The sequence below is a fragment of the Mustela erminea genome, chromosome 2 (assembly GCF_009829155.1).
Source record: "Mustela erminea isolate mMusErm1 chromosome 2, mMusErm1.Pri, whole genome shotgun sequence".
NCBI lineage: Eukaryota > Metazoa > Chordata > Mammalia > Carnivora > Mustelidae > Mustela > Mustela erminea.
Window position 1 is genome coordinate 153,324,187 of NC_045615.1, and position 23,368 is coordinate 153,347,554.

General features: G+C 36.9%; 1 protein-coding gene across 1 annotated transcript; it reads right to left on the minus strand.

The window, feature by feature from the left end:
* Positions 1-776: 776 nt before the first annotated feature.
* On the minus strand, positions 777-23,368 carry LOC116585145 (UDP-glucuronosyltransferase 2B31-like). The gene is made up of 6 exons (XM_032334472.1): positions 22,616-23,368; positions 16,941-17,089; positions 15,132-15,263; positions 12,113-12,200; positions 5,089-5,308; positions 777-1,144 (listed from the first exon to the last, which is right to left on the minus strand). The coding sequence occupies exons 1-6, from the start codon at positions 23,337-23,339 to the stop codon at positions 865-867; spliced, it is 1,593 nt and encodes a 530-aa protein (XP_032190363.1). The 5' UTR covers positions 23,340-23,368; the 3' UTR covers positions 777-864.

A 23,368-nucleotide genomic window follows, 5' to 3' on the forward strand; every position in this document is an offset into this window, starting at 1 on the left:
GCTAATGAAACAAAGTCTGTCATAAATAGCTCAGTTTTAGTTTTGTTTTTTTTTAAGATTTTACTTATTTTGGAGAGAGAGTGCCCCGGAGCAGGGGGAGTGAGAAGCTGAGTGAGATAACCTTCAGCAGACTACTTGCTGAGCCCAGAGCCCAACTCTGGGACTTGATCTCTTGATCTTACCGCCGTGAGATCACCACCTTTGCTGAAACCAAGAGTCAGAAGCTTAACAGCACAGTTTTATAATAGGAAAGGGGTAGCTGATAGACTTCTAAATTCACCTACGTTCTGCTGGAAAGTGACAAGCTGGATGAAACCCAAGAACTTGCCCTGTTCTTAGGTAAGGAGTGACGCTGAGGCTGGATCCTACTCTGGTCTCCCAAAATGAAATAAACAAATAAATCATTTCGCACAATATTAACTACCTGTCGTATCTCTAGCAAGGACAAAACTACAAAATTCTGGTTCCAATTTAAGTTAACATATTCTGAGTATTTGCACAATAATAAAGATATTGTGTATAGCTTTCATAATGTTCTTGTGTCCATACCCAATGTTTGAAACACAGTTAAGATCAATAACTTTTGGAGGGAGATGACTTTTGATTTAGAATAATAAGTTTCAATAAGTACCCATACAGTTTTATTTTTATTTCATTTATTTTTTTCCAGTTTTCCTTTTGGCATGACATTTCTAACTCTTAAATAGGCTGTAAATCCCTTGAAAGCAGATTTTGATCTGAGAAGCTAAGTGGTGAAAGGTAATTTTGTCACAAGAGGAAGAAGCCTTCTATCACAGCTTCTTGCTGGAATAAACTGGATGAGTCCTATTTGTGAGGCATACCAGCTTGAGGCCCCCGATGTAACTACTCCTTTTTTTCCTTCTTCCCTCTTTTTGCAAACTTCCGGTAACAGAACAGACAACACTGTGTGGTGACAAATATAGCAGCTGCCACACAGGCCAGCAGGAACCCAATCACATCCAGAGAGTGGTACTGGAACCAGGTGAGGTCATGGGAGGCAGGCTGCAGGTGTTTGGCTCCTTTGTGGCGCATGACAAACTCTATCCAGAAGACGGCTCGATCCAAGGGCTTTATAGGCTGGTCGTGGTGAATCCTTGATAATCTCATAGCGTTCTCTTTGTATCTAAACAGAAACATAAAGATACCGACATTGAAAGGAAGCTCATTTGCCTAATCGTATAATTCCCATGAAAGGTTTTTGAAAAGGGCCATACAAATTCTTCAAAATATATGTCATAGAGTTACAGAAGCCGTATGTTTTTTTATTTGGATCCACACTGGAGATTTGGCATTTAAATTGGAATTTTCCCATCACCAACTATTCTAAGAAGTGAAAATGGAAGTGCAGTGAGGATAGTTTGATCTTTTCTAACAGAGGAAATGCTATGGGCCCTTGTAACAGCTGTAGGTGAGATGGTGGGAATGCACTTGTAGAATGACCTCATGAAGCAGCAAAGGGAATGTGTCATGGTAAGTAAAATGCCACCTCACTGGTCTCTGTCTCCACTCTTCTACCCTCTACTCTTTATTTTCCATCATGTAGCCAGTCTGATTTTTGAAACCGTATCAGATCACGGCACTTCCCTGCTCAAAATTTCCATCTGGCTTCTCATTACCTTTAGAATAAAATACAGCTATGGATTTTGGACTATAGGATCTTACAGATACAGCCCCCTGGCAACCTCTCCTCCTGTCACTTTGTCCCATGTACACTCTGTTGTAGGCATAAAGGCCTGCTAGGAGTTCACTAAAGTTGCCAAACATGCCCTCACTTAAGCATCTTTGCACTTTCTGTCCCCTCTGTCTCTCTGCTGGACACTTTTCCCTGCAAAACTCCAAAGCTGCTTCTACATCTTGATAGATGACCAGCTCTGTGTTCCATTTCAGGCTTTTCTGGACCACACTATCAAAGCACCCTTAGACATTTGGGATGTGTGTGTGCTACTCTTTGAATCCTAGGATTTTAAATATATTTTCCATAATAATATTTAAATATAGAACATAAGAAAAATGCACATTGTCTTAACTGAACAGTTCATAAATTCAAAATTTGCTAGAATATTATTGTGAAGTGGATGTAATAACACACCTACTGCTTAGATATTGATATAGGGTATCACATGCTACCCAGAAGGATCCCATCTTCCCTGACCCATTTAGTCATCATAGATTATTTTTCTTATTTATGTATCAGTATAATAAGATAGCACTCATTTCCTTTTGTCTTTTGTCTAACAGTTGTCGGTTAATTACAGAATAATTCTATTATTCCATTGTCTGTATTGTACATTGTATACATTGTAGTATTCCATTGTTTGGCAATACCACAGAGTATTTCTTCATTTAATGATCAGTGGACATTTGTGTTAACAATTTTTTAGCCATTACTACTAAAGCTGTCATAAAAATCTTGTGTATTTCTTTAGATTTGCATGTTTATACAGTTGTGTTTGTATATAATGTGAATGTGGAATTGCTGAGAAGAAGGCTATTTAGGGTTGTGATTTCTTTACTGAGTGAATTATGTAGAAGTATATTGCTTAATTTCCAAAATTTAGAGATGTTTCTGTTATCTTTCTTTTTGACAATTTCTAAGTGAATTCCAGTAAGGCTGGACAATATACTGTTGATGATTTATATTTTTCAAATTTACTCTTGGTGTATAGCCCAGCATATGGTTAATTCCAATATCTATTCCATTCTTGATATATATGTATTATCTGTTGTTTTATATATTATGATGTATATGTATGTCAGATAGGTTATATTTCAAATTGAATCCTTTAAACATTTAGGAATTTAGTCATTCCATTATATTCTCCGTCCATCCATCCTTTCTTTTTTTTTTCTTTTTCTATGTTATTGAGAAAGATGTTTGAAAACTCAATATTATGACTGTAGAGTTGAGTATTTGTTTGTTCTTTTGTCTACATCAGCTGCATTTTGATATTTTCGTAGTAGGTGTCACCAGTTACTAATTTGTGTTGTTTTGACAGATCAGTCTATGTATCGTTATGAAATATGTATCTTTATTTTTGTTAGCGATTCTGGAGTACTGTGTCTGATAGTCGCATAGGCACATCTTTCTAAATGGTTACTGCTAAAATAGATCATTTTCTACATTTGTACTTAAAATCCTCTTCTACATTGCCATTTGAATACGTCTTATAAACAGTATATAGTTTTTAAAATGCATTCTGACAATATTTGTCTTTAAATTATATAATCTGTGTAAGTTTAATGTAAGTGCTGGCATATTGATATTTTTTACCTGCTGTCTTATTTTCTATTTTCTGTTCTATTTTTCCAACATGCCATCTATTTCTTTTTCTTTCTTATCTATTTAAAGTATTTTATTAATTCATTGTTCTACCATTTTCTTCTCAATAATACATTTTTCGGTATTTCATTAGATGATACCCTCCTAATATAGTACTAATACCGGTAGTAGTAACAAATACTGAATTCATGGTTGTTGTGCTAGGCACTACAAATTCCCACACATTATTTTCCTGTGTAATATAGATAATTTCTTTTTTGTCTTTTCAACTTTAAAAAATTTTTGCTTCAAAGGACACAATCAAGAAAGTTAAAAATCAAGTCATCCAGAATGGAAGAAAACATTAACAAATCATATATATGTTGATGTGTTATATTCATAAAACACAACAAATTTTTTAAAAAGGTGAGAAAATAATGAAATTTAAAAGTTACCAAAGAATTGGAATAGACATTTCTCTGAAGAGGACACATGGATGGCAATTGGTATATGAAAAGATGCTTAATAACTTAGGCTATAAGGGAAATGCTAATCAAAAGCACAAGGAGAGAACACTTCACACTCACTGGGATGTCTGTAATAAAACAGATGGTAGGGGCACCTGGGTGGCTCAGTGGGTTAAGCCTCTGCCTTCAGTTCAGGTTGTGATCTTATGGTTCTGGGATCGAGCCCCACATCAGGCTCCCTGCTCAGTGCGGAGCCTGCTTCCCCCTCTCTCTCTGCCTGCCTCTCTGCCTACTTGTGATCTCTGTCAAATAAATAAATAAAAAATCTTAAAAAAAAAAAACAGATGATAGCAAGTGTTGGTAATGATGTGGAGAACTTGGATCTCCCCTACTCAGCTGGTGGAAATGTAAAATGGTGCATCTCATTTGGATGTCAATTTGGCAGTTCTTCACAGAGTTAACATATGACCAGCAATTCTACTCCTAGACTTTCCAAAAGTTTCCTTTCATTTCAAAAAGAAGTGACAAATTTTGTTCACACAATACCATATGTAGGAATATTTATAATTCTTAAATGTGGAAATAATCAAAATGTTCATGAACTGATGAATAAATAGATTGTAGTATATCCATACCATCGAATATTATTCAGTAATGTAAAACTACCACATCAGTGAAACTCAAAAACCGCCAAGTGAAAAAAGCTACATTCAAAAGGCCATAAGTTGTGTGATTCCATTTGTATGAAATATCCAGAATTCAGCAATCAGTAAGCCAAAAGTAGATTGTTTACTTAAGGCAAGAGGAATGGGAAATGACTTCTAAGTCATTTTTTGGGTTAATGAAAATGTCCCAAACTTAGATTATAGTCATGGCTTCATAATTCTGTAACATATTCCATATGTATATACTCTAAATATTTTGGTACATACATCACATATTATAAATATATATTAAAATAAAAATCATAATTAATTCTTGAGCAAAAAGATTTATAGTTTTGGAATTCTCAGTGCTGAATTGAAAGTTATTTTACATAACTGAAAAGTTTTCATTCTTTCATTCCAGAAATTCAATCATATTTTTTTAAATGTGTCCTTACAATTCCATATATAACTTTTGCATTTGCTCATATAGAAAATTGTGGCAGCCCATTAAATCAATGGAGTTAAAAAGCAACTTTGCAATAAATGTCTGGTTGAAAATAAAGGTAAGTTTAAGATAAGTTATACATATTAAAATTTCAAAATTAGCTTCTTAAATATAGAATGAAATGCATAATCATCATTGATAGAAGAACCTATGTATAAATACTATTAATGAAAAAAATATAATACTCACGAAGGGTTATTAATGACCATCCTCAATGCATTGAGCAAATCTGTACTAGACAGTGTGTGGAAATCCAGACTGACAGCTGCTCCCTTGGCCTTCATGTGAGCAAGGTTATCAGGTTGATCCGCAAACAAGGGAATGCCCACCATTGGAATCCCATGGTGGATCGCCTCATAGATGCCATTGGTTCCACCATGAGTTACAAAGGCTTTGGTTTTTGGATGACCTAGGATTGGACGAATATCAGCACATTAGTAATTATAATTCTTAGGAAAAAAAGGAGAGGTTAGCAACATAAGGCACATAGTACAATACATATGAAATAGCATTAAAACGTCTTTTAGATCTCAGAGCAAGAAGAGCAAAAATCTGCTGGAGAAGTCAGTGAAAATTGGTGTGGCAGTTGTAACTTGAAAAATGGTTACAAGACGGCTGAACAGACAGATTGAAAAGGAAAATTCTGGATAAAGAATAGCATGTGCAAAAAGAAAGAAGAGAAAAGAAAAGGAGGTGGCATATTAGAATATATTCTCTTAAAGAGTAAAGCCACTGAATTTAACATGTAGAGTGTCAAGGCAACAGGAAGTATGATAGTGATGGTTCAAATCAGGGGAAAGAAAGACTGCACTTTATCATGAAATGTGTTATGACTTCATGAAAAAGATTATGGTGTTTTCCTGGAGAAAGTGTAGAGTTACTGGGAATAATTTTTCACTAGCACTGAATAGTCATACAGAATGAGAAAAGATAGGAATAAAGTGGGAGAATTAGGAGCCAAAGTGATGATCCATTTCGTTACTAAAAATTTATTGGGAGAGGCAAGATGGTGGAAGAGTAAGGGACCTCATTTCATCTTGTCCCAGAATTTAGGCAGTAACTATCAAACCTTTCTGACCACCTATGAATTCAACTTGAGATGTAAGAATAGAATTGCTGAAATTCTACAAATAGAAAAGTGGGCACTTTTTGCAAGGTGGGAGGTGCAGCAAAATGAATCTGAGAGTATATTCGGAAGATAGATGGTAGGGGGAGGGAGCATCCATAAGCTGGCTACCAGAAAGTGATTTAGCCCTGAAGGGCAAATTCAGACTCTTCAGAAGTCTGTTCCAGGGAGAGATGTCCCTGCCTGAAAGGTGCTCAGGTGGCAAAGTGGGGCAGAATCCTAGGTGGGACAGTGTGGTCTCAGGATCCCTGCCGTCACAGAAAGAACAGGGGTGCCTGAGCTGAAGAATTCCCAATCCATTAGAGAAGAGAAACCAGTTATGTTCAGTGAGACGGAGAGGGGGCTCTCAGCTCAGTTTGCCATAAACTGCAAACTGCACCATGATCAGGTGACCATTCTCCGTGTGGGGGGCCTCCAAAGGGCAGAAATGTGGTGACCCTTCACCTTCTCCTGGGAGGATCAGCATGTGTGCACACCACACGGGTCTGCCGTTTGGCACACACAGACCTGAAAACTGCTTATCCCTGAAGTTTTGCTGAAGAGAAGGGGCTGTGATCTTTCAGCTCCAGGGCTGGAGACTGGCATGCAGCCATTTTTGTTTTCATCCTCCAAAGAGGGAGAGAGGGTCTTCAGTAAACAAAAGCCACATAGAGCAATCAGAAAGCTTATACTGAGCCCAGCCCCTGGCAAGGTGTTGTGCAAATCTGCCCAGGCAAAGACACTTGAGAATCAGTGCAGCTGGCCCTTCTCCTGGAAGACCAGCAAAACCAACAGGGAACACCCAGTTTTTGGAGCACAGAGGACTATAAAAGTCCAGCACTGGGAGAAAATAGTATGTAGAATTCAGTTTTTCTCAAGACCCATTTAAGTTTCAGTTTAAAATCTCTTGTTCTTTTAGTCTTTTTTTTTTTTCAATTGGTTTCTTATTTTATTTTATTTTTTAAACATATTGTTTATATGTGTGAGAGAGAGAGAACCATCATGGGGGAATCACAGAGGGATAGAAAGAGAGAAGCAATTTCCATGCTGAGGAGGGAACCAGATGCAGGACTCGATCTCAAAACCTGGAGATCATGTTCTGAGCCAAAGGCAATAGCTTAAGTGGCTGAGCCACCCAGGCACACCAACTGGTTTCTATTTTACCAATTCTTTGTTTTTAACTATTTTTTAATATTCATTTAAATTTACACTTTATAGATTTATTATTCATTTTTGGCTTCCTCTCACTGTTTCAATTATATTTTTGTGTTTATGTGAGTTTTGCTTTCTTTACAATTTTGGGATTTAGTGTCTTCTAATGGACCAAAATACACCTAGGATCAAGTGGATCACCATGTTTTGTCCACCTGGGAGATTATAATCTCTCTCCCCACTATCTTTTTTTTCCTTTGTCTTTTTAAGTTTCTGAACTCTTTGGATTTGTATAGTGTGTGTTGCATTTGATTTGTGGTTGATATTTTTTTTTATTTTTTTGTCTCATTCTTCCATTCTTCTTTGGTTAAAATGCCTAGAAGGTGGAAATCACAACAAAAAAAAGACCCATAGGTGATACTCTCTGCCACAGATATAATCAACATGGATATAAGTAAAATGCCAGAGCTGGAATTCAGGGTAATGATTATAAGCTTACTAAGTGGGCTTTAAAAAAGCACAAGGGGCGCCTGGGTGGCTCAGTGGGTTAAGCCTCTACCTTCGGCTCGGGTCATGATCCCAGGGCCTGGGATCGAGTCCCGCATAGGGCTCTCTGCTCAGCAGGGAGCCTGCTTCTCCTCATCTCTCTCTCTGTCTGTCTCTCTGCCTATTTGTGATCTCTCTCTCTGTCAAATAAATAAATAAAATCTAAAAAAAAAAATAAAAAAATAAAAAAGCACAAAACATACTAGTAAATCTCTTAGTATAGAAATAAAATCCAATCAGACAAATTAAAAATACTTTAACTGGGATGCTATCTAAAATGGATGCTCTTCCAGCTAAGGTAAATGAGGCTGAAGAAAGAGTCAGTGACATAGAAGACAAGATAATGGAAAGGAAGGAAGGAAGCCATAGAAAGCAAGAAAAACAACTAATGGACCCAAAGGGTAAGGGGGGGGGATTTGATAAATGAGTGATCCCATGAACAAAATAATATTAGAGTTTTTGGTGTCCCAGAGGAAGAGGAAGAGGGGTCTATGAGGCATATTTGAGCAAATCATAGCTGAGAATTTCCCTACTCTAGGGAAGGAAACAGGCATTCAAGTCCAGGAGACACAGAGAACCCCCTTGGAAGTCAATAAAAATAGGTCAACACCTTGACACATAACAATGAAACTTGCAAATCTCAGAGACAAAAAGAAAATCCTGAAAGCAGCTTGGGACAAGAGGTCCATAACCTACAAAGGTAGAGACATTAGATTTGCAGCAGACGTAACCAAGAGACCTGGCAAACCAGAAAAGACTGACAGGATATATTTAGAGTGCTAAATAAGAAAAATAGGAACCAACAATACTTTATCCAGCAAGGCTGTCATTCAGAATAGGAGAGAGCAAAGGCTTTCAGGACAAACAGAAACTCAAAGAATTTTTGATCACTAAACCAGCTCTGAAAGTAATATTAAAGGAGATTCCTGAAGTGAAGAGAGAGTCCAAAAGTAACATAGACCAGAAAGGAACAGAGACAACCTATAGAATCAGTGACTTTACAGGAATACAATAGCATGAAATTCATATCTTTCAATAGTTACTCTGAATGAAATGGGCTAAATGGACTAACTGAAAGACACAGGGTATCAGATTACATAAAAAAAGCAAGACACATCAATATGCTGTCTGCAAGAGACATATTTTAGACTCAAGGCACCTCAGGATTGAAAGTGAGGGGGTGGAAAACAATTTTCATGCTAATGGGCATCAAAAGAAAGCTGGGGTGGCAATCCTAATGTCAGAAAAATCAGATTTTAAACCAAAGACTGTAGAAAGGATGAAGAGAGACATTGTATCATAATTAAAGGTTCTATCCAACAAGAAGATCTAACAATTATAAATATGTATGCTTCTAACTTGGAAGCAAAGATTTATATAAATATATTAATAACCAAATTAAAGTAACACACTGATAATTATACAATAGTAGGGAATTTCAATATCCCACTCTAATGGACATCTAAGTGAAGATCAACAAGGAAACAGGGCTACGGATGACACAGTGGATGAGATAGACTTCACAGATATATACAAAACATTCCATCTAAAGCAACAGCATACACATTCTTCTCAAGTGCACATGGAACATTCTCCAGAATAAATCACATACTGGGCACAAATTGTTTTTCAACCCATAACAAAAGATTGGAATTATCCCCAGCATATTTTCAGAGCATAATGCTTTGAATTTGAACTCAATTACAAGAGGATGTTTGGAAGAAACTCAAACATTTGAAGGTAAAAGAGCATCCTCCTAAAGAATGAATGGGTCAACCAGGAAATTAAAAAAGAATTTAAAAGCTTCATGGAAACCAATGAAAATGAAAATACAGCTGTTCAAAACCTCTAGGATGCAGCAGAGGCAGTCCTAAGAGGGAAGTACATAGCAATGCAAGCCTTTTTCAAAAAAATTAGAAAGGTCCCAAATACACAAGCTAACTTTAAAACTAAAGGACAGCAAATAAAACTTACACCAAGCTGAAGAAAAAATAACAATTAGGGCACATATCAATGTAATAGAAACTAAAAGTGTAGAGCAGATCAATAAAGCTAGAAGCTTGTTCTTTCAAAGAGCTAATTACATCAAAAAATCCCTAGCCAGATTATCAAAAAGAAAAGAGAAAGGACCCAAATTAATAAAATCATGAATGAAAGAGGAGAGATCATGCTCAACACTGAGGAAATACAAATAATTTTACGTATATGTTATGGGCAACTATATGACAATGAAATAGGCAATCTGGAGGAAATGGATGCATTTCTGGAAGTGTATAAATTACTAAAACTGAAACGAGAATAAATAGAAAATGTGAACACACTGATAACCAGGAAGGAATTTGAAGTAGTAAGAAAAAATCTCCCAACCAAATAGAGACGAGAGCTGATGGCTTCCCACAGGAATTCTACCAAACACTTAAAGGAGAAATGATACCTCTTCTTCTGAAGTTGTTTCAAAAAATATAAATGGAAGGAAAACTTCTGAACTCATTTTATGAGGCCAGCATTACCTTGCTCTCCAAACCAAAGGCCCCACCAAAAGGGAGAATTACAGGGCAATACCTGTAATGAACATGGATGCAAAATTTCTCACCAAGAGATTAGCCAATAAGATCCAACAGTGCATTAAGAGGATTACTCACCACAGTGATGTGAGACTTATTCCTGGGCTGCAAGGGTGGTTCTGCACTCACAAATCAATCAATGTAATACATCACATTAATAAAAGAAACATCAAGAAACATATATGTCCGTCTCTATTGATGCAGAAAAACATCTGACAAAACACAGTATGTTTCTTGATTAAAACTCTCCACAGTGAAGGCATAGAGGGAAACTATCTCAATATCATAAAAGCCATCTATGAAAAGCCCAATGTGAATATCATTCTCAATGGGGGGAAAACAGAACTTTTCCTCTAAGGTCAGGAATATGACAGGGATGCCCACTCACCATTTTTGTTCAACATAGAACTGGAAGTCCTAGCCTCAGCAGTCAGACAACAAAAAGAAATAAAATGCATTCAATATGGCAAAGAAGAAGTCAGACTCTCACTCTTTGCTGATGACATGATACCTTATGTGGAAAACCCCAAACACTTTACCCCCAAATTGCTAGAACTTATACAGGAATTCAGCCACATGGCAGGAAATAAAATCAATGTACGGAGATCAGTTGCATTTCTATACACTAACAATGAGACAGAAGAAAGAGAAATTGCAACGTCAACATTCAAAAAACAAATAATCCACTCAAGAAATGGGCAGAAGACATGAATAGACATTTCTGCAAAGAAGACATGAAAATGGCCAATAGGCACATGAAAAAATGCTCAACATCCCTTGGCATTAGGGAAATATAAGCTCAAACCACAGTGAGATACCACCTTATACCACTCAGAATGGCTAAAATTAACAAGACAGGAGACAACAAATGTTGGAGAGGATGTGGAGGAAGAGAAACCCTCTTACAATGTTGGTGGGAATGCAAACTGGTGCAGGCACTCTGGAAAGTATTATGGGTGTTCCTCAAGATGTTAAAAACCGATCTACCTTATAACCTAGCAATTGCACTTCTAGGTATTTACCTCAAGATACAAATGTATTGACCTGAAGAAGCACTGCTATAACCCCCAGTGTTTATAGCAGCAATGTTCACAATAGCCAACTTGTAGAAAGAGCTGAGATATCCAAGGACAGATGAGTGGATAAAGATAATGTGGTATATTTATGCAATAGAATATTACTTAGCCATCATAAAGGTTGAATACTAACCATTTACATTGACATGGATGGAACTGGAGAGTATTATGCTGAATGAAATAAGTCAGTCAGAGAAAGACAATAATGTTATGCTTTCACCCATATGTGGAATGTAAGAAACAGCACAGAGGATCATAGGGGAAGGAGGGAAAACCAAATGGAGAGAAATCATACAGGGAGACAAACCTATGGTTTGCTATAGTTTGCCCCTATAGAGAGCAAACCAAGGGTTGCCGGAGGGGAGGTGGATCGGGGATAGGTTAATTGGGTGATGGACGTTAGGGAGGGCACTTGATGTGATGAGCACGGGGTGTTATATGCAATTGATAAAATACTGAACAGTACAACTGATACAAATGATGCACTCTATGTTGGCTATTTGCATTTAAATTAAAAATTAGAAAATTACGCTTGAGAAGTAATTACACCTGAAATAAAGATACTTTGATTCTGGTCATAAGGAACGTGACTGGGTATAATAACATCCCATATGTGATCTTTTTCCCCCCTAGCACGGTAAAACAAATGTAATGAAGTTAAGTTTTGTTTTAGAATTTTTCAATAATGAATGTTCAATCAATTTGCTTCTTCAGAACTCTTATCATTTTGTTTAGCATTGCATTTAACTCAAGGTTTTCCAGATTCTTACCAAGAATGTCATTCTGGGGGATCCAGTCATACAGCCGAGTATTTGGCCCTAACTTGTCTGGTTTCTTGCCAGCAAATCTCCATAGAACCTGTTAAAGAAAATCCCTTATTTCATGAGTTGAAACTTTGAAGTTATAGCATATTAGAATTTTTTAATTGATTTTATTTATTTATTTGACAGAGAAAGCTCACAAGTAGACAGAGAGGCAGGCAGAGAGGGGGGGGGAAGCAGGCTCCCTGCTGAGCAGAAAGCCCAATGTGGGGCTTGATCCCAGGACCCTGGGATCATAACCTGAGCCAAAAGCAGAGGCTTTAACCCCTAAGCCACCCAGGTGCCCCAGCATATTAGAATATTTTTTTCTTACTTTTTAAAAAAATTAATTTATTTTTTTCAGCGTAACAGTATTCATTGTTTTTGTACCACACCCAGTGCTCCATGCAATCCATGCCCTCTATAATACCCACCACCTGGTACCCCCAACCTCCCACCCCCCCGCCCCTTCAAAACCCTCAGATTGTTTTTCAGAGTCCATAGTCTCTCATGGTTCACCTCCCCTTCCAATTTCCCTCAACTCCCTTCTCTCCATCTCCCCTTGTCCTCCATGCTATTTGTTATGCTCCACAAGTAAGTGAAACCACATGATAATTGACTCTCTCTGCTTGACTGATTTCACTCAGCATAATCTCTTCCAGTCCCGTCCATGTTGCTACAAATGTTGGGTATTCGTCCTTTCTGATGGAGGCATAATACTCCATAGTGCATATGGACCACATCTTCCTTATCCATTCATCCGTTGAAGGGCATCTTGGTTCTTTCCATAGTTTGGTGACTGTGGCCGTTGCTGCTATAAACATTGGGGTACAGATGGCCCTTCTTTTCACTACATCTGTATCTTTGGGGTAAATACCCTGTAGTGCAATTGCAGGGTCATAGGGAAGCTCTATTTTTAATTTTAAGAAATTAAGAGATAATCTAGTTAGACCCCTTTCACTGAATGAAAAATAACAGGACAAATATATTAAAAATGAGACTACCAAAATGCTGGTATAATAAAATACCCACATTTTTAACTTATTTTTACATTCAATCAAGTATGAATGTAATCATGATGTTTTACACATAAAGATTAGACAAATGAGATTAACAGTGACAAATATACATATTTAAGAATTTTTAGGCAGTTATTATAATTCTAGTGCAAAGAAATTGGAAATTACTAAGTCCTACACATTTGTTTTGTTTTATCTATTATAACTGCTATCATCTTCCAATGTAATATTACCTATTTATTTCTTTTAAAGTGTTGCAGGAGGGAGTTCATGTATATCTACTTGTTCCACATGTTACTTTATTAGAGTTTTACCTCTTTTGATATACAAAAAAGCTAAGCATGCAATCTGTTGCTTGTGAGAAATAAATATTTCTGCTTACCAGTAATTTATTAATGTAAATAATTTCTCTTGTACCTATAATTTCTTTTACATCACTAATTATTAGACACTACTTCCAAGAAAAAGTTAAATTTTTACATGAATCCAGATTGTTATTACTATTTCTTGCTTTGGAAATTCTTTAAATGTTACAAAGAAGATCCTATTGGCAGGGCACCTGGGTGGCTCAGTGGGTTAAAGCCTTTGCCTTTGGCTTGGGTCATGATCCCGGGGTCCTAGAATGGAGCCCTGCATCTGGCTCTCTGCTCAGCAGGGAGCCTGCTTCCTCCTCTCTCTCTGCCTGCCTCTCTGTCTAATTGTGATCTCTCTCTCGGTCAAATAAATAAATAAAATCTTTAAAAAAAAAAAGAAAAAAAAAAGCCTGTTGGAACTTCAGAAATAAAAGTGCAGCTGTTGAAAAACATCCAAAGCTGTGATGATGCTACATTTTATTTAACTGATTGTTAATACTTCAATGATGCACTACAAAACATTGATAGCATGGATTAATATGAGTTCTATACCCAAGCAATTTCCATTCCCAATTCCCAGTACCAAAATAGATTTGTTTTAGAATTCCCCAGGAATTCACATAATCTGGATGATGGTTTACATTGGTTAACATATGCAAATAGTCAAGTAACTTTAGATATTAAGTGAACATTAGCATAAAGAGAAACTACATCAGTAAACCAAAAAGTAGTTCACAAATACCCAAATACTCCAGTTGTTTTCTATATATCGGAAAATAATTTACTACTATATTTTACAAAGAAAGAGGAATCCAAAACTTTCCCTTCCTAAGCTTGTTTCTGGTTGGCTCCTTAATATATTTCCATTTCTTTCCTTAAACAGGTGAAGTTACTATTCTGGCAAGTTAAAGTCCTTTTGGAACCACTATTACTAAGCACAGGGTCACCTTGAAGGGGTGGACTCATCTCCTCCCTTTTCATTTATTTTACTCTTTTACTCTTAGCCGGGTCCACTCCACCAGTCATGTCAGTTTTCCTCTTTCCCTGAATCATCTAGGCCTGACAATTGCCAAAACATAGCTTGGTGTGCCCTGGGCATCCTTTCTCTGAAGAGCATACTGAGTTGGCTTTTCTCGAAAAGCTAGTGGAAGGAAAAGTAACCTGGATTATCCAGCAAGCATAAACTGTATGAAGCTTTACAGACTTTTATCAGTTCCTGCTTAACATAACTGTTGAAATTTAACTCCTTTCAGAGAACATCTATGAGTTTTTCAGTGCCCTTGGAAATCGTATAAGGAGAAGGAGTGACTGACAGGACAGAATTTGGTGATTTCTACATCTGCCCATGATACATTCTAATAGCAAATGTTACACTGTATCTCCTAAATATATTCCTTCTAAATATCTTTCTTTCTGATCTCAATGTTAATGCCAAAGTTATTGTCAAAACACCTTCTGTACTACTTTACCATCTGCCATGTATATTTTGCTCATCTCTGAGATAAATTGGAGCTATCATCATGGTTTCCATGTCATGAAGGAAAAGGCAAACAAACTCTTGACACAGTTTAACAGACTTGTTAAGTAGTTGTATAGGATTAAGTTACTTTATCTAACCTTTTGTGGAATCTGTGCAAGGGCTGATGCAATCACATTGGCTTTTTCCTCTGGCAGGTTAGTGATCATAGACCCTAGTGTAAACACCACAATACCATTTTCTCCAGAGCTCTGGACAAACTCTTCCATTTCCTGTGAAGAAAGAATTTGTTCCATTACAAAAGAGGAACACCACAGCAAACACTATTAAACAAATTTCTACAGGGGTGCCTGGGTGGCTCAGTTAAGTATCTGACTCTTGATTTTACCTCAGGTCATGATCTCAGGGTTGTAAGGTTGAGCCCTGGGTCTGGCTCTACACTCAGTGGAGAATATGCTGGGTCTTCTGTCTCTCCCTCTTCTCCCCTCCCCTATCCCCCATCTCTCTCTCTCAAATAAATAAATCTTAAAAAAAAAATCTGCAAACAGCAAAAGAGAGATACCAAATAGTATCAGGAGTTTTAGAGTAATGTCTGTTTTTATCTTTAAATTGTGGTGAAATACACAAAAAATTGACCATTTTAACTATTCCTGGGCATGTAGTCAATAATATCTATATTTACACTGCTGGGTAACAAATCACCAGAATTTTTCATCTTGATAAACTGAAATTCTGTGCTCATTATATAACAATTCCTCATTCCCTCCTTCACCATCTTTAGCAGCCATCATTATAGTTTGTATTTCTATGAATCTGACTAATCTGCATGCCTCGTATCAGTGGAATCATACCATATCCATCTTTTTGTGATGACCCCCTTTCACTTTCTGTAACATCCCGAAGCTTTTCCACCTTAGAGTATGTGTTAGACGTCTCTTCTGTTTTGTGACTAATATTCCATAGTGTGTAAATACATTCTATTTATGGATTTATCTGTTCTAGACACTTGTGTTAGGCTGAATAGAACTTTTGTTAGTTTTACCTTAGGATTTTGACTTTAAGAAAGTTACCATACACATTTAAACATTTTGCAATCAAAATTGGTATTAGGTTAACCCTCAAATAAGGTCTTAGTTTCATCTTATTACCAATAAAAACATGGACAACGAGATGTTGAAAAGACCATAAAATCATTTCGTAAGGGATGCTTGTTTTTCTTATGTCTTAAAGGTACAATATCAACTTAAAACATATTACTTGATTGCTTTCCTTCATAAAGTATCATCTTATATATTAACAGAATTATTTTTCAATTTTATATTATGAATTTTTCAGCTCTAAGTGGTTGAAATTATTTGGTTCTTATTAAATATGCAGAATTTGTGGTACTTATGATGTACAAAATGTAGTTTTTCCTGTGCTCATTTTCTCAGACAGCTATCATGTTGAGAACCATGTTCCCCCAATGATCCTTTTCTTTTTTTCAAATATTTTATTTATTTGTTTGTCGAAGGGAGAGAGCATAAGCAGACAGAGTGGCAGGCAGAGGCAGAGGGAGAAGCAGACTCCTTTCTAAGCAAGGAGCCCAATGTGGGTGTCTATCCCAGGACCCTGGGATCATGACGTGAGCAGAAGGCAGCCCCTTATCTGACTGAGGCACCCAGGCATCCCTCTCTCAGTGATCTTTACTGAGATTTTGTCTAGCCTTGATATGTGGCAGAAATCACATACTCTCGTCATCTAAGCAAACCCATTAATACTCTAAGATGTCAAGCCTTGGGATCTCAAATGAGGAGTTGTGTAAATGTTGGAGTGACAGCAAGTGAACATTGGATTTGACTGCAGATATTGTTGGGACACACAAATATTGTTGAGGAATGATATTTTTAAGTAGAATACTGGTTAAATGCTTCAGAGCAAATAAAACAAAAGAGACAGGAATCACTTAACTTAGGCAGGGGTTTGGCAGGTTTACAGTGGAGTCCTCCAACAAACTCAAAATTTGGTAGGAATGGGCGAGGAAATTCAATATCCCAGTAGGTTCGAATGAGCCATATTTGGGCCTTCCTCCCTAACTCAGATAATGTAGTGGGTCTTCCTGAAAGGAAAAAAGACAAACATCACATTAGTAAAAGAAAGGAGAAAAACCATATTATCGTTTCTATATATTCAGGAAAAGCATTTGACAAGGATACACATCTATTCATGATAAAAACTCTCAACAAAATAAGGGCCTTATATGGAAAACCCACAGTGAACATCATATTCAGTGAGGAACAATGGAGAGCTTTCCCCCCAAAGTCAGGAAGAAGACAAGGATGTCCACTCTTATGACTTTTATTCCATATAGTACTATATGTTCTGGCTATAGCAATTGGACAACAAAAAGAAAGGAAATCCATTCAAATTGGTAAGGAATAAGTAAAACTTTCACTATTTGCAGATGGCATGATATTATAGAAAACCCTAAAGAAATAGTTATTATCCAAAATATATAAAGAACTTATATAACTCAATACCCCAAAACCAAATAATTAAATTTAAAAAAATGGATAGAAGACGTGAACACACATTTCTCCAAAGAAGGCATACAATGGGCCAACAGACACATGAAAAGATGCTCAACACCACTCATCATCAGGGAAATGCAAATCAAAACTCCAATGAGATATCACCTCACATCTTTCAGAATGGCTAATATCAAAGCCACAAGAAACAAGTGTGGAGGTTTCTCAAAAAGTTAAAAATAGAAGTACCTTATGATTCAGCAATTGCACTATTAGGTATTTACCCAAAGCATACAAAAATACTTATTCAAAGGGATACATGTACCCCAATGTTTACAGCAGCATTATCTACAGTAGCCAAATTATGGAAACAGCTTAAGTGTTCATCAGCTGATCAATGGCTACAGAAGAAGTGGTATATTCATACCACGAATATTACTCAGCCATAAAAAAAGAATGAGTTCTTAAAGCACCCAGCTGGCTCAGTTGGTTAAGCATCCAACTCTTGGTTTTGGCTCAGGTCCTGATCTAGTGGTTGTGGGATAGAGCCCCAAGTGGGGCTCTGTGCTCAGTGTGGAGTATACTTCAGATTCTCCCTCTCTCTTTCTTCCACTCTCTCTCTCTCTCAAGGAAAGAAATTAAATATTTTTTTAATAAATGAAATCTCACAATTTGCAGTGACATGGATGTAGCTAGAGACTATTATGCTAAGTAAAATAAGTCAGTCAGAGAAAGACAAATACCATATGATTTCACTCATATGTGGAATTTAAGAAACCAAACAAAGGAGCATAAGACAAAGATAGAGAGAGACAAACCAAGAAAAAGACTCTCAACTGTAAAGAACAAACTGTTACTAGAGGGGCAGTGGGTAAGTGGATGGTTTCAATAGATGATGAGGGATTAAGGAGGGCACTTCTGACGGGCACAGAGTGATGTCCAGAGTTGTTGAATAACTATATTTTACACCCGAGACTAATATAACATTCTCAGTTAACTATACTGGAATTGAAATTAAAACTTAATGAAAAGTAAAAGTAAATAAATAAGTAAAGAACCCTACAACAAGCAATAGGTAGAGGTAATGAGGTAATGATAATGGTAATGGTAGGTAATGTAATGTGAATATACTAGGGAATTTTCTGAAAGGAATTTGGAAAAATTTAGTCAAAAATGTTTAAAAGTATTTGTAGTTTGATAATAGAACACATATATGTTACAAACATCTATAATGTTGCAAATTTATATTTACATATTATGTATGTTGTTCATATGTATATATGAAAGACAAAGTGTAAGTCTCATTTCTAATATCACAGTAGTACATTCACAATCATAAACAATTATTAAACCTAAGCCACTATCAAATTAAACATGCATTTATTTCCTTTGAAATGCTGCAAAAGTAACAGATGCAAATGTAAACAATTATTTGAGCTCCCCAATCAATTAAGCAATGGAAACATTCTTCCCCACTCAGTCTCATTTCTATAATTTAGCAAGTTATTCCCTCGATCCTAGGTTTTCCAAGAAAACTGTAAGGTTTTGAAAGTACAGCTTGACTCCTGTACTTACCATTGCACTTGGTTCACATTAGGAGCATAATAATATTTGTGTATTAAATAATATTTGCAAATAACAGCTGGAATATTTTCATCAAGTATGGAAATAGATATGTGCACTATTAATTTTGACTCATTTTTCCTTTAATGGAGTAACATAGTTTTCAAAAAATGTGAACTATTAATGTGTATGTGCACCCTTCAACAAGATTTTAGGCCTTTAGTGCATGATTTATAAGCCCTAATAAAACAATTTGTGATCGTTAGAAACTTCTTATTATAGGTTCCTGAGTCTGGGATAGAGCCAGTATTTGAGTATTTGTTCCAGTTATGAAGGAATCTTTGAGGTAATATGACAAAACATTTTTATTTTTAAATTAAAAAAGAGAAACAATTGGAAATAATATCCTTAATACTCTATAGACAGTTGTGCTGGAAAAATGTGACTCCTCAATTAACATCTCTGCTTTCATGAAGATAGTGAAATTTCTAATGTTTTTTTAAAAAAAATATTTCTTAAGATTTTATTTATTTATTTATTTGACAGAGAGAGAAATAACAAGTAGGCAGGGAGGTAGGTAGAGGGAGGGGGAAGCAGGCTCCCTGCTAAACAGAGAGCCCGATGCTGGGCTCGATCCCAGGATCCTGAGATCATGACCTGAGCCGAGGGCAGAAGCCTAACACACTGAGCCACCCAGGTGCCCCTCCAATGTATTTTTTAGAAAGATTTTATCTATTTGACAGAGAAAGAGAGAACATAAGCAGGGGAAGAGGCAGGCAGAGCAAGAGGGAGGAACAGGCTCCCTGCAGGGAAGAGAGCCCAATTTGGGGCTCAATCCCAGGACGCTGCGATCATGACCTGAGCTGAAGGCAGAAGCTTAAACAACTGAGCCATCCAGGCACCCTTCTAATGTCTTTTTTTAAAAAATGGGAAAAGTAAAGTAAAATGGATATGTAGGAAATAGGCATAGCAGAGAGGATTTTTAAGGCAGTGAAACTGCTTGATATAGTAGTGGTATATAAATATCATTATAAATTTGCTAAAAAAAAAATTTGCTAAAACCTATAGAATGTACATTACCAAAGTGAACTCCACTGTAAATTATGGACTTTGGATGATAATAATGTGTCAATGTAGGTTCATCAGTTGTAACAATTGTACCACTCTGGTGGGGGATGCTGATATTGGGGATTTTTTTTTTAAGATTATATTTATTTATTTTACAGATAGAGATCACAAGTAGGCAGAGAGGCAGGCAGAGAGAGAGGAGGAAGTAGGCTCCCTGCTGAGCAGAAAGCCCAATGCGGGGCTCGATCCCAGGACCCTGGGATCATGACCGGAGCTGAAGGCAGAGGATTTAACCTACTGAGCTACCCAGGTGCCCCGATATTGGGGATCTTATGCATGTGTGGGACCAATAGTTATATGGGAAATCTTGACTCAATATACTGTCATTATTCTATTATTCTCAAAATTATTCTAAAAAGTGAAGCATATCAAAGGTAATATTTTCAACCTGTATTTAATAAATAACAAAGGAAGCTTAAAACACTTTATCCAGAAAAATTTTTAAAAGATTTAAAGTATTACATAGACCAGTGGAACAGAGTAGTGAGCACAGATATGGACCCTCAACTCTATGGTCAATTAATCTTTGACAAAACAGGAAAAAATATACAGTGGAAAAAAGACAGTCTCTTCAATAAATGGTGCTGGGAAAACTGGGCAGCTATATGTAGAAGAATGAAACTCGACCATTCTCTTACACCATACACAAAGATAAACTCAAAATGGATAAAAGACCTCAATGTGAGACAGGAATCCATCAGAATCCTAGAGGAGAACATAGGCAATAATCTCTTCGATATCAGCCACAGCAACTTCTTTCAAGATATGTCTCCAAAGGCAAAGGAAACAAAAGTGAAAATAAACTTTTGGGACTTCATCAAAATCAAAAGTTTCTGCACAGCAAAGGAAACAGTCAAAAAACCAAAGAGGCAACCCACGAAATGGGAGAAGATATTTGCAAATGACAGTACAGACAAAAGGTTGATATCCAGGATCTATAAAGAACTCCTCAAACTGAACATACACAAAATAGACAATCATATCAAAAAATAGGCAGAAGATATGGATAGACACTTCTCCAATGAAGACATACAAATGGCTATCAGACACATGAAAAAATGTTCATCATCACTAGCCATCAGGGAGATTCAAATTAAAACCACATTGAGATATCACCTTACACCAGTTAGAATGGCCCAAATTAGCAAGACAGGAAACAACATGTGTTGGAGGGTATGTGGAGAAAGGGGAACCCTCTTCCACTGTTGGTGGGAATGCAAGTTGGTGCAGCCACTTTGGAGAACAGTGTGGAGATTCCTCAAGAAATTAAAAATAGAACTTCCCTATGACCCTGCAATTGCACTCCTGGGTATTTACCCCAAAGATACAGATGTAGTGAAAAGAAGGGCCATCTGTACCCCAATGTTTATAGCAGCAATGGCCACGGTCGCCAAACTATGGAAAGAACCAAGATGCCCTTCAACAGACGAATGGATAAGGAAGATGTGGTCCATATACACTATGGAGTATTTTTTTTTTAAAGATTTTATTTATTTATTTGACATAGAGAAATCACAAGTAAATGGAGAGGCAGGCAGAGAGAGAGAGAGAGAGGGAAGCAGGCTCCCTGCTGAGCAGAGAGCCCTATGCGGGACTCGACCCCAGGACCCTGAGATCATGACCTGAGCCGAAGGCAGCGGCTTAACCCACTGAGCCACCCAGGCGCCCCTACACTATGGAGTATTATGCCTCCATCAGAAAGGATGAATACCCAACTTTTGTAGCAACATGGATGGGACTGGAAGAGATTATGCTGAGTGAAATCAGTCAAGCAGAGAGAGTCAATTATCATACAGTTTCACTTATTTGTGGAGCATAACAAATAGCATGGAGGACATGGGAAGTTAGAGAGGAAAAGGGAGTTGGGGGAATTTGGAAGGGGAGGTGAATCATGAGAGACTATGGACTCTGAAAAACAATCTGAGGGGTTTGAAATGGCAGGGGGTGGGAGGTTGGGGTACCAGGTGGTGGGTATTATAGAGGGCCCGGACTGCATGGAGCACTGGGTGTGGTGAAAAAATAATGAATACTGTTATGCTGAAAATAAATAAATTTAATTAAAAAAATTAATAAATAAATGAAAAGGGTGATAAAACTCCCCCCAAAATTTAAAGTATTACAAATAAACAGCAAATGAATAGATATTAGATATGTAGATAAATAGTAATTGCTTCGTGAAACCCTTAGTGCTTTAATTTGTGGTTATTGAATTCCTGGAGTGTAATGTACTCAGTAATGGATGACATGGTTGGAACTGGTCCTGTCATATAAGTCTTTCCATAATAATTGTGAGACTGGGAGACCACTGTATATTATAATTTCATCATTTCTCTTATAAAAGAGAAATTCCTTTGACTTCATACAAACTCATCTTCCTAGGCACTAAGAATTAAGACTTCATGCTACCAATTAGAAACATGACTTACCTAGTACTTGGCTGTAAAACAGATCCCAACTCTTCTCATTAAGTGCTTGGAACCAAAAGTCAAAATAAAGCACATATATCATGTTTTTTACTCTTTCCATGAATGTCATTTGATCACTTAATTCTGACAAAATAATAGGTACATAGGATGGAGGGAAAGGAAGTCCTCCAATTCTTTTTTCAGTTGCATAGCCAGGAGAGAAGCGAAGACTGTACACTAACGGTATTCTAAGTAGCTCAGCCAGCAGCTCACCACAGGGTCCAACGGTGTCTGCAAGAATGACGTCAAACCTCGATTCTTGTAGTTTGGTGATGAGATTCCTGTTCAAAACTACATCTTCACAGAGCTTTTGAAGACAGTCAGAAAATTTCCAAACTATTTCCTGCATTTGTGAAAAATATGTCCAAAATGTGTCTCTTGGCAAGTTATATATCCACATATTGAGCATTTTGTTGAAAAAATCCTTAAAATCATCTTTAAGTATGGATGTAGGGAAAATCTCATATTTGATAGCAGATGATTCATTTGGATTAACAAGAATGGAAGCTGAAGATGTCAGAACAGTCACTTCGTGACCTCTCTGGACAAGTTCATCGAGGATTGTCTTTATATTGATCCAGTGGCTATATTCTGTGGGCCACACTAGCACCTTTCCACAACTCCCAGAGCTGAAGAAACAACTGAGCTGTAGCAGCAGCAGAACGGAAATCCACTGTGTAGACATCCTGGTGGAATGCAATGCTTCTTTGCAAA